Raw genomic sequence first — 17,737 nt, forward strand, 5'->3', positions numbered from 1 at the left:
TTAGTTGCTTAGTACCTTGAAACAACTTGTACATCTTGCCTTACTTCCACATCCTGCTCACAGAGTGAATTACACACTATTCAATAAATGTCAGAGAGATACATAAATAAATATCAAGGAAAAAAAGAAGAAAAAAAATATAAGTCAAGCTTACTGGTGGCTCATCTCCAGTTCCCAGAACAAACATGCTGACTTTCATATAGCCTTTAGCTCCTGAATTTGTATCTTCAGGATCACTCAGCAAAAGCCATTTTCTCATGACTGCATGGCCTAAAATGAAACAAACAAAAAACTCAACAGTAATATCCATTATAAAAAGGAAGAAGTCATAGAGTAAGCCAAACGTTCCAAAAGCATACTTTACCTAAAACTAATTACTTTAAAAATTTATCCTGTCCTAGAGAGGTTTCAACAGCTCCATCCAAAACAAGAAATATAGGAGCGTTAAAAAAAAAAAAAAAAGTGGTATAGCAATTTAGGGACACCATTATCAAACATTTTTGCATTATTTCTAATATTTCATTTATTTTTTGTAAAGTCTTTCATACCTAAACTAATACCCAAATTTTAGGTGCTTGTACTTCATCTGGGAACCACTGAAGGAGTTATACACTGGTAGATCTTTTTAAATGAGTACTTGAAGCAGCAATCTCAACTAACTTTCCACGTAACTTTCTTTTCCAACTTTAGAAATTGTAGTAAAAACGTTTCACCACAAGTTTCAAGCTAGGAAAGAAGCGCTGAAGTAGCTGTCACTTACCAGGCTCATCATAAACATAGCCAATGTCAATCTGAAATAAAAATCAAAAGCATTACCTCTGAAGAAACAGCAAAACAAAAAATGCTAGGCCAATCCCCCCTAAGTTTTCATGAATATGATCACACTGGTTCGTTGTCACAAACAAGGGAAAGTTTGCAAGGCATATTCTTGGGAAGAGAAAGAGAAAATGCCTTACATTCAACAATGAGGGATTTTGTATGGCTACAGCAGTTAAGAAGAAAATAGAAAAAAAAAGTGTATTCAAACTAACAGCTGTAGTTACTTCCTTCTTTTCTCAGATCCCCAGCTTTTCCATTTAGCAGAGGCAGAAGATGGAGCCAGCTTACTGCTTCTTGAATTCTGTATGTCCCCCATTATTTTACGTTCACGCAGGCCTTTCAGACAACTTTTTTTCTTAGCTCCTGCTCAACATATCATCCTTTAGTTGCAGAAACGAAGCTGTTTTTTTAATGACTAATTTCTTTTCTCTTTTATAAAGATGATCAGGGATGTTCTTCTCCGATTGCGTCAAGCCTGGACAAGCTTGCACATATACCCCTACTGGGTTATCTGTATCAGATTTCAAACACGTTCAGGAAGGTAAATATGTTTGCTCATGGCAACTGGGGCCAGTGTTCCTTGCAGGTAAAGGCTGAAAGGGTCATTTTCTAGAGAGAACTACTCTTAATAGTTTCCTCCTGGAATGTATGCCTGCAGGAATGGAAAACAGCTGACATGCTGTCACCTGCCCGTCCTGCTTAGCGAATGATCAATCCTCCACAGAGCAATATAACATCGTCTGATTCACTAGAAAGTACACAGAAAATAAGCAGCAAGGAAGAAAAGCAACCAGATTTGTGGTAGAAAGAGTTCCATTTACACAAGAGGTTTTGCCCACATACACATGATTTTGTGAAAAAGAGGTCCAGAGCCCTACTGAATTTACACAGTAAACAGTAAGCAAACACAAAACACAGCCAACACTGATATTCAGAATGACAGGGCATCCCAGAAGCCATTACAACTGTCACGTGAACGCTCTGTCTGTATTCTTTTAGCTATAAATACCTCCAATAGACAGGTGCTTACCTCCCAAAATGAACATTAACAAATATAAATAAATATCGCTGCAGTATCACTGATATAATCAGAACTACAGAAATTACTTTAGGTAAGAGATTTCTCCATAATCTCTTTTACCTAACAAACGTCTGACCAAAAGAACACTTTCCCACATCATTTGAGACCGTATCTTCATTCTGCCATATACATCACTGTTCTGCCTAATGGCAGTCAGAGACAATTGTCTCTTCAAGCACTGCCTCATACCAAACAAACATCCTGCTACCCTTTGAGTAAGAAATTTTACCTTTCATAATTTTTTTTCTTGGATGGAAATTAGAGAACTGGGTATATAAAATAGATTTGCAATAACAGCAATTTTCTACTCAAATAAGAAAACTGTTAACTATTGGGAAGAGCAAGCGATCCCTAGTGTTACAAGACAGACATGATTAGGTCATTCTTCAGCTCCATGCTAAAGCAGTACTTTAAACACTTAAAACAAATAGTTGAAAATTTTCTCTCATTTCCTTTAATTTAGTCAAGATATGGAAGGTGGTTCACACTCACCTTAAATTCTCCCATTAGACAGTCCGCTCGTAGAGAATAAGAATCATACACCTAAAATGACAGAACAAGAATGTTCCTAAACTTCCTAGCGAAATGGTCAGACATGATTATAGGCATGCAGCAGCTTTAACATGCACCATTTTTTTTTTCTTACCCGAATGCTAACTGTTTCATCGAGCAACTCTAAAGGAGTCATGTGGACATTGTAGAAAAATATCTGTTATGGTAAAAACAAAAAGAAGTCTGAAAACAACAAACTCGTTGGAAATCACTGGAAAGAAAATTTGAAAACATTATTTTAAGAGGCTTGTGAGACATGCCTGCTACAATACTTTTAGCCTCTCTACTTGCTGGATGCATTATATGATAACTTAGCACATAATTAATAACTAAGTTTCGTAAAGAAGTTTAGTACAACATAGACAAAAGACAGAATGTCACAACTTTCCTTTGAACAAGTAGAGTAGATATAGTTGTTCCACAAACTTTCAGCACTGCCCTTGCTCTGCACTTCACATTTTCCTCAGGGGAACAACTTCTGGATTTGTAAAGGCTGTTCATTCTCCAGGATATTCAAACCTGGTCTAGCTCTGTTGTAGCTGTCAAAAAGGTCTCATTTAGTGCCAACGGTGATAGCGAGTTTTATGATTTGCCTTTTTGAAAACCAAGCCCACAGAAATAAAACTGGTGTTTTGACACCTTCCACATAGTACTTAGTAATATATTTGCTTTATTTACAGTATAAGCTTCACTAGGTTTGGTCTTTAAGCCCAGCTGTAGCCCAGCCACTACTTTATCTGAGAAGAGTGTCCAGACTAGGCTAAAAAGGGAACTGATTAAATGCAAGGTACAAGTGGCCTTCTCCATTCCCTGTTTTCAGCCACTGCTTACTTATCTTGACTGCTAACTACAGCTTAGCTCAAGTCTCACGCTTCATAATTTCCTTGGTTTACGCCTGCATGACTTAAAACACCCTTGCTAACCAATTCCACAATCTTCTGAATTCTCCATATGTGTCCAGGCAACGAGAGTTATTCTTCAGCATTCTCTCTAATAAACTGAGAAACGTGAACTGCTTAAGCTTTCTAACACTAGGTTTAGTCTTCCTGACCTGGATCACGTTTGTGCCCCTTACAGTGCTTTGAATTCTCTCCCACGTTTCAGTTTGTTTGAAGTAGACAGATCCCAGGCTGGACAAAAAAATCTAGCTGTGCTTTCACCAATTACGTGTAATAAGGCAATGGCATTTCTGGATTCTGCGTGGCAGTCTTATTGACCCAAAGAATTGCAGTGAAAGCTAAGCTGGAGACGCTGCAGAGGTCCACAGTGATTCCTAACTCATTTTCCTCTGATTTCATAACCTGCACACAACTATTCAAAATTGTTATTATATCACATGGCCAACTGTATTAAAGCTTATGTTCCATACTCCTCAGCTCAAGTTTAAGTTCCTGCTGGACAGTTTTATCTGCTGAGACTGCTAGCAACTTGGGCAACAGTGAAGTTGTGTTAAGTGATGTGAATGCACAGAGAAAGGGATTCAACTGGGAAATGCGTATTAGCCAGAATTAGCTCTTAATTGTTAGCAAATTTTTATTCATTAACCATAATGGAAGCTGTAATAACCTATTTTTCTTCATTTGAGAGCATTAAAGTGTCAGGTACATGTGTGTTCTTTCACCACTCACTTCATCAAAATATGGGTTGTTTCCCCTTTTGATTCTTGTTCTGTGTGTCTGACCACAAACGTGAACTTTCACTACTGGTTTTATGTTATTTCCAGGTAATTGACGACCTTCAATGACCCTAACACGAATCTGGAAAAGAAAAAACAAAAACAAAAAAACCACAAACATTTGTGTTATTAACTCACGCTTTAATGTTATCATCCTGTTCACAATTTCTCACTGCACAACCAAAAAACGCTAGCCAACACCTTGAAATAGCTGGCAGACCTGGGCTTAGCAGTCATTTCAAACTTAACTACGAGAGTAACTACAATTTTACTTGAATTTTACAAAACAACTTGGAGACAATTTTTCAGTAAAGTTTTTTTACTTGCTTTTGTCACTTATTTTTAAAGCGGCTATTGTAGTTTGAAGTCCATACAGCCGTACACTAAATAACATTCATCTAGATTTCAGTCAGAGCTGTACAAAACTTTCGGTCCTCAAATTCTGGACCAATTGATGGCCCAAAATTCTTGACACCTCTGTAATAATAGGCAAACCTGAAAAATACTTTCGAAATATAGGCTTTTAATCAATTGAGAGGCTAATTGTCTTGACAGCATATTAAATTTGCGCTATCTGACGTTAAATTAGTCTCAGAAGGGAACGATGTCATGCCAAACAGAAAAAGGTAACGTGCAGTATTTAACAACTCCGCTACCTGGAAATCTTGCGGTTTATTAGAAAGGATTCTTCGTGTTTTCTTTCCTTTGGTGATGCGCCTAGCGAGCTGGGCTTCCTTTGTGCCACTCGGAACCAACTGTCCAGCTGGACCATCCACATCATCCTCGTAACCTCCATCCTCTTCTCCATCTGATACAGTAAAAAGCAATGCAGTTAATAAATGAACACCACAACCTGATGTCAATGTTACAGGAATAAGAGCCTGATATCCAAGAGTTGCACTGAAACTATAATACTACCTCATTTTAACAAATATTTTTGCTAACAACATGCTTCCAACTCCTTTCGAGAGCTAGCCATTTTGGCGTACTTGGAGCAAATTTATATCCTAAGCAAAATAACTGTAGGTTTGTCCTTCTCCAGATGCAGAATATCTACGACAATTTCCATACGTTCTCTTGAACCAACCGACTGAAGCTGCAGCAAAGTACAGCCCAGTTGTAATCACCATTGACTCACTCACAATACAGCAGGAGTGACTAGTTTTATTCCAGCTGAAGCTAGTTTCCGAGCAGCAGTACTGAGCCCTAGCATCATAGTGGTTTTTACTTCAAGATCTTTTTCCTAAAAGGACATGAAAACATATAGGGTTTCTGAAAGGGGCCTACTGCCGTTACATCTAAAATAAAATCCTGAATCAACCTCCATAGCATTTAACTGCAAAATTAAGGGAAGCGTCCTTGAAAGTCAGTTCTAAAATCACATTACTACTGTAGAAGACTGTTCTAATACCACATGACACTACAATACTGGATCATATAATGAAATTCCAGTGTTGCGAAACAGATCCATAAATATCTAGACCACAGAAGTGCATCACTCCCTTGTGTTTCTAGCGTCTTTTCTTAATTAAGGAACAGAAAGTACGATAAAAATCTACAAGAACAAGTTGTCTCTCTAGCGTTTAGCATTAATAAAATCAAAGAATGTTTGTTAATTTTATGACATGGTTTGCCAATGCAGGATGCTGTTCAGTTTGTGAAATGAAGTCCTCAGGGATCCTTGCAGAAGATGTATAAAAGCAAACTGACATACTATACATTAAATACCTCTATATATTATAGCCAGAAGTCCACACCTCTGTAAAACCTTTCAGAATCCACCTGTCCTGATGGATTCATGCCACTGACTGATTACATACCCGGACTGAGCACTTGATATTTTATGTCTGAAATTGAACTGCAGCAGTCTCAACTGAGGAGATAATTACACTTCGTTGGAAGTAGGTATCTGAAATAATTAACTAAGGTGTGTTTGCTAATTTGCACTGAAAATTTTTCATGTAGATTTGCTGCATACCAGATAAAAGCCTGCCATGTTTTACTGTATCTGTACTATATTACAGTTAAGTGTACAGCGTAAGTACATTTTTAAAGAGCTTTCAAAATAATCTCATATAAATCAATTTGCATTTTTAGCATTCCGGTTCACATTTCTATATGATTATTTTGAAGTTTAGTACTTTAACACACAGCATTTGTGTTTGCATTACCTATTCCTCCACTCCCCAAGTGACACCTCCCATTGAGCTCAAGCGGGATTAAAATTTCACCCCAGGAGACTCTCACTTCAATTTTTTTGCTTGCTACGCTATTCTCTATAAGCAATAACGGCCAAACTGATTTACTCATTACAATGCAATGTACAGGTGTAACATCCCTTGAGGTAAACAGGAGGAACAGGTTTCTGCTACCATGAGAAGAGGCTACGCCTTCGTCTTTCAGTACGTCTTCTACATGAAACTAACTTACCAGTGTATTAAATCCTTATTGCTGCTTCTGGATCAATAGACAATAACAGCAAGAGGCTAAAATTATGTACAAGCTTCAAAACACAATATTAAGCGCCATAATTCATATGAACTGAACATCGGATACTAGCAGTGAGCTTCAGATTCAGGCAGGTGAGGAACACCAGGGCCTAGAATGTAATGGCCAACCACAAAAGGCAAAAGGTGACAGAATTCAGGCAGGGTGCAAAGGTAACATAAATGTTATATTTTATCTATAAAATACATATCTTTCCAGACATACTGGCAGTCCAGAGGGACGTGGGATTTCACTAACCTGTCTTCTTCCTTATGCCAAAATGTAAGTTTTTGCCTGGCTTTTCTGAAGACTCTTACTCTTATTTGCAGATAAGAGGCAACCAAACTGAAAGCAATCGTTCAAGTAATAATAATACTAGCAAAGCCACAGATTAATAGATAATTCAAAGCTGCTTATCTACAAGCTTATCTACAAGCTCCAGTAAGCAGGAAAGTATGCAGTGTATTATTTAATTGAACTTGAACAAAAGCTTGGAGACCTAGAGCACTACATGCCAAAATCAAAACAGTCAGCATGTTCCATGTTTCCTTGGAGGCTACCAGAATATTCTGTGCAATGTTAAGGAACTGAACTGATCCAGAATTAAACTGCAAATTTTGGAGTGTGAGGGCTATTTGCTGTTTTTCGCACAAGATCAATTTAATAACAAGGGGAGATCAATTGTGACAGATTAAATTGAATGATCATGGTAACAGTGAATCTTTCAGGCTTCCAAAATCTCACTGAGCTACCACCCCCAGCCTCCAACTCCACTGTCCAAGCAAGACTGTGCGTCTGCTATCTGTCTCTCCTGTATCCTGTTGTTTCCAGAAGAATCACATCCATACGGATTCCGTTTCTGAGAACCTCTCTATGCCTGCACTGACAAGCTAAGATTTTGCCCTACAAATATTAGATGCAATCAATTTGTTCCAATTTCTTTTACCACCTCTAGTATTTGGGTTGTTAAAATTTCTAACAAGTCTGGGATTCTAGGGCACCTCAATGTGTAGAATTCTTTAATACTGGAGAAAGTGTTTCAGCCAGGGCTATGTTGTTTTATCTGTGTCACATGCTATACAATTATTCTCTCTGAACAAATACTTGTCATTTCATACAATTAAATAAAACACTTGTGATGGACTGCTGAACCCTAAATTTGAATTTAGCTACACAGCTTATACAGTGGGAGTCACAAATGCGACCTCCAAACTTTCTTCTGAACGCAGAAGTCATTTACTCCTTTTGCAATTATGAACACGACACAAACCAATACAGGTATTGATTTTTTTCCCATTGCAAAGACTAGTATAGACAATCCTAATAAGAACATGGACCCTGAAGGCATTGAGCACAATCTGATTGTGACACCAGAAATTAACAGTTAGGGTGGAGAATTATGAAATAATACATTATTGTAGTAAGGTTGACTGAGACTAAAAAGATAAAACTACCCACAGACAGAGCAAACGCTGGATAAGAATCTCTAAATCAAGAAAGAGCATTCATTGCTTTGTTGCCAAATGAAACAGTCTAAACCACATCAGATAAATTAACGTGTACTCTTTACAGCATGAGCTTTATATGCTCTATTTTATTGAAAAAAGGTAATCTTTCATTGTTGTTACAAGTACCTTGCTTCCTGCTGAGGAAACATGAAAATCCCTTTAGTTATAGAGAAAACAGAAAGGTCTTTTTAATGCTAACTATACTGAAAACAAACATAAACCTTAAAACAGGTTCTCAAAAATTTTTTAGGTTTTATAGCTAATGTTCTCCCCAAGATACAACATTTATTAAAAGTACTTCTTTCTGCACTAGATATACCCTGGATACTAAGGTAATTATTTGCCTGTCAACTGCAGAAACTTTCTGCTACTTAACATTTTTCTGATGAGTCTGTAAAACTGAAGAATCTCAAAAACATTCTCAGGAAAAGCCTGGTTAAAATGAAATACAGAGACCAAGGAACATTCCTTAATGACAACAATCGTCTGGGTCAGTCAAGCCTAATATAACACAAAATAGTGTCTTTCAATAACTTAAATAGTCTGTGGAAAACAGTTTAATGCTTTAAAAAAAATCTTTTCCTAAAACTCCTTGACATTGAAGGTTACAGATTCTTTTTTTCAAAAAAACCCAGTGATTTCCCAGGTTTTTTTTTTTTTTGATAGCCTTATGGCATCACAGCAGTTAACTGCTATTTATTTGAGCACTCAAAAAAAATGTTCTTAAACAAAAGCCCTTTGAAAAGCTTTAAGCAGTATTATTCTTTTGTAACCTGATTCCACTGAAGACAACGATCCTAAAAAAAAAAAAAAAAAATCTCATGTCTGGAAATGCAAATTTTCCTCCTAACTGCATTTCTGAACCATATGTAATTATTTTTTAAATTACCACTAGACGATCCTGACGTGCTTACTCCTGGTTCATTTTTTTCTATAAACAATTATGTTTAATCATTGTCTTGCCTTATCTTAAATTATTCCATGATCTTTTAACAATAATGTTCTGAGAAAAGGCTGAAATACCTTCTTGTGTATTGGTCCCTCCTGGATCGTTTGGATTTGCAGGTCCAGCTGGTGGATCATATCCTACTACCAAATCAATTGTTGCCTATATGGAAACGCATGGTTTTATATATAGCATACAGTATTCAAAACAATTTATTTAAAGCAGTAAGTGGTTCTAACATTGTCTATTAACAGTAATTATTTATACTCACAGCATATTTTATAATAAAAACTTCAGCTCTTAGTAAATGAATAAACTGGCTATATAAACTGGCTAAATAAGCTATACATATGTACAAACAATACAGGCTACACAATTTACAACTAATGAGGAATAGGCTCTAAAATTATATTTAACAAACTGAACCACTGTATTTGTGATATTTAGAAAATCCCATCACAATACAAGTATATACAACGTTCTAAAAATTGTAATTTATTTAGTTTCACAGTACTCATGGCTGATGAGGTGACTGTTACCATCGTATTTTACAAATGGAAAAATAAAGGCAGTGAGAGATAACGCTATCTGATCCACATAACAAGTCTGAAGCAGAAGTAAAATTTCCTATTTGGCTCTTCCAATTGTTTGTTCATACCTCCATCCTGGAAAAAAGCACGATGTCATTTTCCATTCTAATTATAAAAATGTCTTTTCCGCGTGTGACTGCAGTTTTGGATTTTTAAATAAACGATTACTACTTCTGGTTGCCACAGTAACACGAGGAGTCAGCAAAAAAATAATTGTGACCAACTAACCATGATCTTAAGCTACAGCTGAGGAGGTACTGAAATTACCCTTAAAGCCTCTTAAGCTATTAAGTGCACTAGAATGCAGTATAAGTTATCTTAACAGCTACTCCACGCAAACAACTTAAGGTCCCAATTCCAGAAACTACTTTTGTCAGATAGCTGCTAAATTTAAACACAGGCTAAACTAAGTTAAGCAAGTTCTTCTGTCATTTTCTGAACTGAGATGGAATTGAACATGGACATATTTACGTGCTTTCTAAAATCAGTGCTATGACAAAGACGGACGTTATAAATAATGCAGCAGAAACTGCATATAGGACTCCATCTGGTACTCAGGAAAATGTCCTTTTTTTCAAAACAAGGCTGATTATCATGAATAGCCTGTGGCCCATAATATCCATAATACATATATACAAATACATAATACAGATGTAGAAAATAGCTTATCTAACTCAAAGGATTCTCTTCCATACTAAACAAACTCAGATAGTATAGGCATAATTACATTTTGTTATAAGTTACATCTGTCTGGAGCTTCTACTATAAAATTGCAAAGCATTTAATCTATAAAGTAAAAATAACTTCAAAACACATTTTTTCCTATAAGCCCTTTTGTGGGAGCACTTTCGTCCAGAATACAGGAAAAGAAAGAAATGGAAGCCACTCACTCCAGTTTCTTGTCCCCTTTCATTTAGCAGAGGTATGAGTTTGAAAGGAATAGATCTGCTCTGGTTACCTACAAGGTCCTTAAGTGCTATGGATGCACTGCCAATTAATCTGAAATAAAAGTAGAAAACATATTAGAATGCAAGTATAAATCAAACAGAAGTTCCTTTTTATCTGTTGCTAGCATCTGTTTGTCAACCAAATGACTCTAATCGTGACTTGCACGCCCACAACACAACAAGAAGTCATTGCAAATGCTATCCAGTGATTGAGTACTGCTAATTTGTATTTTCTGTTTCACTGCACTTAAATGTGCTGGTTTTCTTTACTGAAGATACAGCTTCAGCCTAGAAGAGGTTAAAGACCTACATTAAGTAATTTATTTATTTGAATATATTTTTCTGCATGACCCTCCATAACCATGCCACGTGTTTCAGCTGCAGAGTTCTCATTCATCAACTAGAGGATGTAACACTTTCCTCTCCTTTATAGCTTTGTAAATTCTCAGATGAGAAGTGCTGTATGAAAGCAAGACATTATCGCTGTTGTACCACACAAAACAGACACAAAAAGACATCTGCACACACATCTCCACAATAAAAACTCAGAAACAGAACAAATACAACCAAGGTGCTTCCTACAGCCTCCATAAATTAATTATAATTAATCATTATATTAATTATCATATTAATTAATAATATAATATAATTATAATTATTATATTAATTAATTATTAATTGATTGTTAGTTTCCCTGCCCATACTCTACACTGTGCATTAGGTTCACCTGCTTGCCTCTCAATTCTCGGGAATATTTAGATATGACTCTAGAGAGGCCCTAGGCAAGAAACTGCCCAGGAGACTTAACACTATGTGGTAGAATAAGAAGAATCCTTAGAAAGAATCCTGAGTTACTTTTCTCATTCTGGGACTGTACGTGCCACCCTGATCCTCTTCAAAAAAAAAGTGAGAACTGCGTGCACTTTTTACCTGAGAAACTTCTTTCAGATAGAATTTCTACTAGTGCAGGGTTGGCCTTGTCATGTGCTGCCACAGTATTTCACTTCCATAATAGGCAGTAACAATCTACTTCTGCACTGAAGTGGATTACTGGAATAACTAAGATTTTTGCAAATGAGAGAACCTCGAGATAATTTCACCATGTAAATATTACAAAGAACATGCCTTCCAAACAGAATAGCAGCATTGCTGCCAAAGTGGAGGAAAAAATCTTTTAAGTGAAGAACTTAAGTGAGACGCCTTTGAATGGATTACAGCGCTTTCTCATGGAGCAGCTAAGGATGCCAAGGCATTTTTTACATGGAGCAAGAGCATTATTTTAGCTACTTTCAGGTGCTACTATGTCACACAAACATCATTTACTGTTTGCCAACTATGTTAGAATACAGTAAGCATAAAACACTAATTTTCTGTAAATACATGTTCTAGATAGTCCACACTACTACTTTTGTTTCCCTGTATATACAAAAAAAATCTACATTTTTTGTTTGAACGACCTATTAGAAATACTTTGCTACTGTTACCTGTTCAGTAAACTGCTTTCCCAGGTCATCCTCTCTGCAGCTTGCCCTCTCTTTCCACATCTTCTACAACTCTCTCCACCCCTGGGGCAGAACTTCTCCCCCCTTCTCCCTGTCAACCCCTCTCCTTGACCTTGTGACCTGCCATATAGCCTCGTTCCCAATCCCTTTCATCTCCTTTTCTCCACCTCCCTCTCTGCTCTCTTTTCCTTTCGCTGTTCTGTCTTGAAGAACACCCAGCGCCATTTGCCTTCCCACTGTTGCCATTTTGTTTTTATCTGTAAGCTCCCTGAATACCCCAAATTCAAATCTGATTCTAGAGAAAGGCAGAGCAAATCTTTTCCTATGTACATTTGTAGAAAAACTTCACAAATTGGCTAATTTGATTTGATATGAACTGGAATGACTTATTTATTAACACCAAAAAGAACTTCAATTCAGAAGTCACCCAGATTCAAATCATCCAGATGACTGTTTGAGCAACCACACCCTCCTATCTAGTGACATTAACTCCAGAACAGCTGTTCAGCAGTAGTGCTTTTGAAATCTTCCAGCTTAAATTTGCATTTCCTCACAGTTATCTGTCCTGTCCCAATGATAATAATGCACTCATTTGAATACACTACTTTTTTAAAATACTGATCACCTCAGGAAGACCGAAGAAGGGGTCAGTCAGATAGACTACCCGCCTGCTATTAGTCTCAAGTCCTTTGCTTCCCCCTTCTCTAATAGATTGGGCAACAAGAGTCTCCAATCTTTTCCCATTATAGCAAGAGTGAAAAATCTAATACTCAGCCTATCTACTCATGTAATTCTAAGCTTTAGGCAGTCAGTCTTAGGCCTTTCCCAAAGCAGTCTTGTTCACTGAACGTGGGATGCTTCGCTTCTTCCTTAACAGAAGTGAGGAAAGATTTTTTTTTTCCACTGGGTGCTCTGTCTCCCTAACTTGCCGCTGAGTGCTGCTTTTATCCCTGTCTCTTAGGGCATACATATTTGCAGATCCAAAAACCCTAGAAACCTTTCAACTCTATCTTGTCCTGCAAGCATTCAGCTACAATCTCCATCCCCTAAGTGTCTCTTCCTCAGCCAGCCCTCATCCCTCCATGAGGGGGACAAAATTACAGTTAATATTACTATATAGACTTCTCAGTTCCTGCAGATACTCATCGAAGCACAAAGTGAGGACACTGTCAAGATAGTAAGATTCTAAATGAAGGAACTCTGCATAAGGCTGTTCACAAACCTGCTACTGTAACATCTTGCTACTGTTTTATGCAGTTTGCAGTTCAGGTCAAAATATCTACATTAGATAGACACATCCTCTGCATATGTCCCTAGTGAACATCCTCTTAAGATGCGGGTTTCCCCAAGGTCTTATCTAATAGGTCTTCCCACTCACCCACTAATATCTCCTTCAGTTGACCTCATCATTTTATGTATCGGGGTGGCTCTGTCTTTTCTTTACCGTGTCTGCTCTTTCAGTGGGTGGAAAGTTATTTGAAACACATTTAGAATTACAGGTTTGGACAAAGATCATTAGAATCTCTTTATAGTACCCTATTTACTTCAAGAACCCTACAAATAGGGTTTCATATCCTCATAAATGCATTTCAAATCTAAAGCTTCAAGTCCGAGTATTCCCCATCCCAACCAGTTGGGATTGTACTGTTTGTCTATAACTGAAAGCATTAAACACGTACTTGCTTCATTAACTCATACCAGCATTTTTAATTTTGCTCATTCCCACCACTGTGTCTTGCTCCCTGCCATCTGTACTTTAACAGTCACACTCCATCGGTAGGCATTCTCATCCCAGGTCATCTACATGAACTTTCCCCATTCTTTCCTGAATTTGTCTTTGGACATGCAAATCCTGCCCTGAGAGCAACAGGACTCCTTCAGTGTGAGGCCGTGGTTATGTCAGACCAGCTCTTCTTCTTTGTCTGATGCCTTGGTCAGATTTCAGATTCCCCTAGCTGAGGAAGCAGGAAGAGAAGGATAGGTCATCTTCTGTCTGTCACATGATGCCTCATCCCAAACAAGTCACTTATCAGAACATCCAGTCATGTTATTTTTGTACATTGGGCACTCTCTGTTGTGAACTAAGCTGTACTGAACGTGATCAGAAGTCGGTGCTTGGCCCCATGTTGGGCCACAGATATCACCTATAAGAACTGCTCAGGTAAGAGCAGTTTTGCTATCTGAATTCCTGTTTGCCTTTCAACTTCATTTCCAAAAACGGTTGGAGTTCTTGAGTCTACACATAAGGCTATGTTCCGTGCACAGTCCAAATCTACATCTGAAAAGGGCATCAGTGAGTCTGATACCATATCTCTAGATGATCTAAGATAACCATTTTTAATTTGCTGTGGTACAATACTGCTCAGAGGTGCAGGCTTTCATTCATCAAGTTGGACTGGATCAACACAGCATAGCATTAGAATCAGGGCCTAGTGATCACAGGGCCACTCGATGGCTGAACTCACCCTTTCAAAAGTAACAAAGAATGTCCCGAGGTCATTACTAGGTCTCATCTTAGTCACTTTTACAGGTCTTGGAGAAGGCCTTGTTCCCAAGATGCTTCTCTCAGGTCTTTAATGTTTAGGCTAAGTCAGGTAAGACCACATCAGCTAAGTCAGATATGAGCTGTTGCTGTGACATCAAGTCCCTTAAAAAAAATCATTCCCGCTTAACCCTTTGCTGAAAGCCCTGCTACTGTACTTGCTACTGATATGTAACTAGTCCCCTCCCCTCCGTCAGTTCTCTACAGCAGTACTGTGGATCCCTGTAGCATCGCTCTGTTCCTCAGAACTCTGAACAATTTTTACCCTGAAGCAGCCTTGTGATCCTCCTCAGAAACCATGACTGTCAAAGTGACAAGGAGTCCTTTCCTTCCAGAATAGCTGAAAAGGCTTTCTGTCATCTATCCATCCTCAAAGGATACTACTCTTTGCTGGAGCTCTGTTAACCTTGTTGTTCTTGCCTAGGTAGACAATATTTGCCCATTTAATGCCAGGTCTCACTGGTCTCTTGCACCCACTAAGTGGCACATCTCCAGAAATGGGATAGTTTCTGCTTTTAGAATGGCTCAGTAAATCCTCTAACCCGTTTTCATCAGGTGTTTTGGCTATAGGTGGCAAATGATTACTGCTTCTTCTGTTAAGTACCCTTTTGGCCACTCTTTACGACTTGTACGTGCATGGTGACCAGCTAGCCCAAAAGCTTCATAAACCTTTCCTTCTCTACCAAAATTTAAAAACAAACAAACCTGTCCTGCCACAAGCAGCTTAAACATACTGGTGTATCTACTGAACAAGACCTCAAAAGACAAATGCAAATTCCACATACAGAAGCAGATTTTAAACCACTTCAGTGCACCTTCTATCAGTACTAGGCATAAAATATTTTCTCCCTAGTAATCAAAGAAAAATCAATTTAGAAATCGATTAACCACCAATTGACCAACTATTAAACACAGTGTTACATTTGTGCCAGAGCTGATTAATCCGTTAGTGCTGTGGTTAGTACTTCCTGTTAGCCGCCCAAATAACTAAGAGAAGTGGAACTTCACAATCATGCCTGAATGAGGAAACGCTGATTCACAGTATAAAACATTTTATTTCTCCTTCTCTCTGTTTGAAGGTAGCAATTTATACTAAATTCTTTAGCATATCAAATCTTCCAGCTGATTACATGCTATTCCTACTGACTGCCATGGATGCATAGTGCTTTGAATCAGCTAGCTGAGATTCAAGCTTTTAAATTCCTCTGGCTTATTTTTTTAGGGTTTATTTTGACAGAATTTTAAATTGATTATTCTCATCATCACCCTTATCCCACACAGTGAGTTCTAATTTCTACACTCACCCTCTTTTTCAGTGTATACATTCCATTAAAGCTTCTATGCTACAGGCCCCAACAACTCCTACCTTGTGTTATTCATACTCTGAAAGATTATATTAGTAGCAAAGCAACTGTTTTTATCTTCTCTAGTTATTTGATAATACTTGCTGCAGGAACGAAGTTTAAAAAAGAGGCAAATAACGGATACTATTTCATACAAAGCAGAAAACCCCAAGACTTAATCTTGCTCAGGCTGGATCTTGCATACAATCTATGGAAGGAAAGCCCAGCAGCCATGCACAGCCACACTGAAATAGAAAAAACACTACACAAATTGATCCAATTGCAGCAGGATTCAAATATTCTGAAAATTATTGTAAATAATATTGTAAGTTAACCATGATCAAATAAGTTGCTGCACCATTTGTGCCTGCGCTTCTCTGCTTGAGAAAAGGGTGTGCTCAATCTGTTTTTCTTGGGTCACTAGGCTACCAACCGCGTAAAGAACCCGGAGAAACACATAATCCCAACAACTCCCTTGCCTACAAAGAGATCCACAAATCAATTTATTCAGATAAGATTTTAACTTCCCGTAACACTTTTTTTTTTTTTTAATTTCACAAGGCGAACACAAGTGACTTTTTTTTTTTAAAATTGTATGAAGATTCGTGTTCTTAGTGTTTGAAATATTTCTACCAACAGTACTAGACATAATAGAAAACAGATGTGATCTCTTTTCAGACATCTTTACACTGGAAAATCCAGCTAATCATGAATTATGCATGTAAGCCCTCTCTAGCTTATTTCTGTGGTGATCTGTCTGTATACATGTGAGTATCACTGTGGTTTGCTTTATTTACCTCTTCCAATGACCAGGTCATTTTACCATGCAGAGCACTCATTTAATCTGCAAAAGTTTAGTGATCCTGTAGAAGGAGCAGTACATTTTATCTCTAGGAAAAAAGAAATGGAAAAACATGCCTAACTTTCATTCTGGCTTGATTTACAGAAACATGCCACAGCAATGTGTGTTTTGGCACAGTGCAGCAGTACATCCACTAGGCTCGCTCTTCTGCGTCAGTGTAAAAATGGACTAGGCGAAAACTATACAGTTTCCAGGCGCTATAACAAGTTTTGGGTTATACTGCACTCTTGTTCTGTGCAGTTCTAGAGGGGAGGTAGTATGCGTTCTGCAGTCACTCCTCTGGCGTAGCCGTGTGCGCAGCAGTAATACTGCATAAAACAGCAGATTATTTGTTGTCTAGAAGCTTTGTGAGTGAGCAGCCAGTGAGTGGGGGCAGGGCTGAGAAAAATATTGTTCTGCTTATATCCTACTGTGCAACCAAGAATGCTGGCAGAATGTTTGAGCAAGAGTGGAAAGCATATGGCAAACACTGTGTTTCTGAAATAACAGGCTTTTACCTCTGAAGAGCTAGAGTTCTGCTAACATCATGAACATCACATACCAAAATGAACATAATATTCAATGTTGTATTCAATAAATACAAAGTTTTGTTTGTTTGTTTGTTTAACTATTATAAAAGCTCTCAGTAGTCAGGACGTTAGGGTGGTAGGCATCGTGCTCCATCTTTGCAATCCTGATCTAGTCTGCAGATAATCTAAGGCAGCCTAATTTACACACACTTCTTCCAAACATCTTCTGGGAACGCTGCAGCACTGGCGCTATGTGCTGGACTGCCCTGGAATTTATGCAAAAAAACTTTGCACTTGCTTTGGCTATCTCCCTTACTGAACAATCAATTCACAGAAGAATTAGTTGGAGAGATTCCAACCCAAATCCTCAGACG

At 37.8% G+C, this 17,737-nt stretch overlaps 1 protein-coding gene across 6 annotated transcripts in view; it reads right to left on the reverse strand.

Moving 5' to 3' along the window:
* Positions 1-17,737, reverse strand: part of MYOF (myoferlin) — a 75,687-nt gene that overhangs the window by 46,340 nt on the left and 11,610 nt on the right. For all 6 annotated transcript variants that reach the window (XR_011142152.1, XR_011142153.1, XM_009677790.2 and 3 more), the window contains 8 exons: positions 10,549-10,657; positions 9,146-9,230; positions 4,784-4,935; positions 4,081-4,209; positions 2,547-2,609; positions 2,393-2,443; positions 761-791; positions 155-270 (listed from right to left, as the gene is read on the reverse strand). Coding sequence is in view for 4 of the 6 variants with exons in the window: in XM_009677790.2 (XP_009676085.1) it covers positions 155-270; positions 761-791; positions 2,393-2,443; positions 2,547-2,609; positions 4,081-4,209; positions 4,784-4,935; positions 9,146-9,230; positions 10,549-10,657 (736 nt within the window). In the remaining 2 variants the exon portion in view is untranslated. The remainder of the gene's footprint in view (positions 1-154; positions 271-760; positions 792-2,392; positions 2,444-2,546; positions 2,610-4,080; positions 4,210-4,783; positions 4,936-9,145; positions 9,231-10,548; positions 10,658-17,737) is intronic.

The sequence above is a fragment of the Struthio camelus genome, chromosome 7, assembly GCF_040807025.1.
Source record: "Struthio camelus isolate bStrCam1 chromosome 7, bStrCam1.hap1, whole genome shotgun sequence".
NCBI classification, from domain to species: Eukaryota; Metazoa; Chordata; class Aves; order Struthioniformes; family Struthionidae; genus Struthio; species Struthio camelus.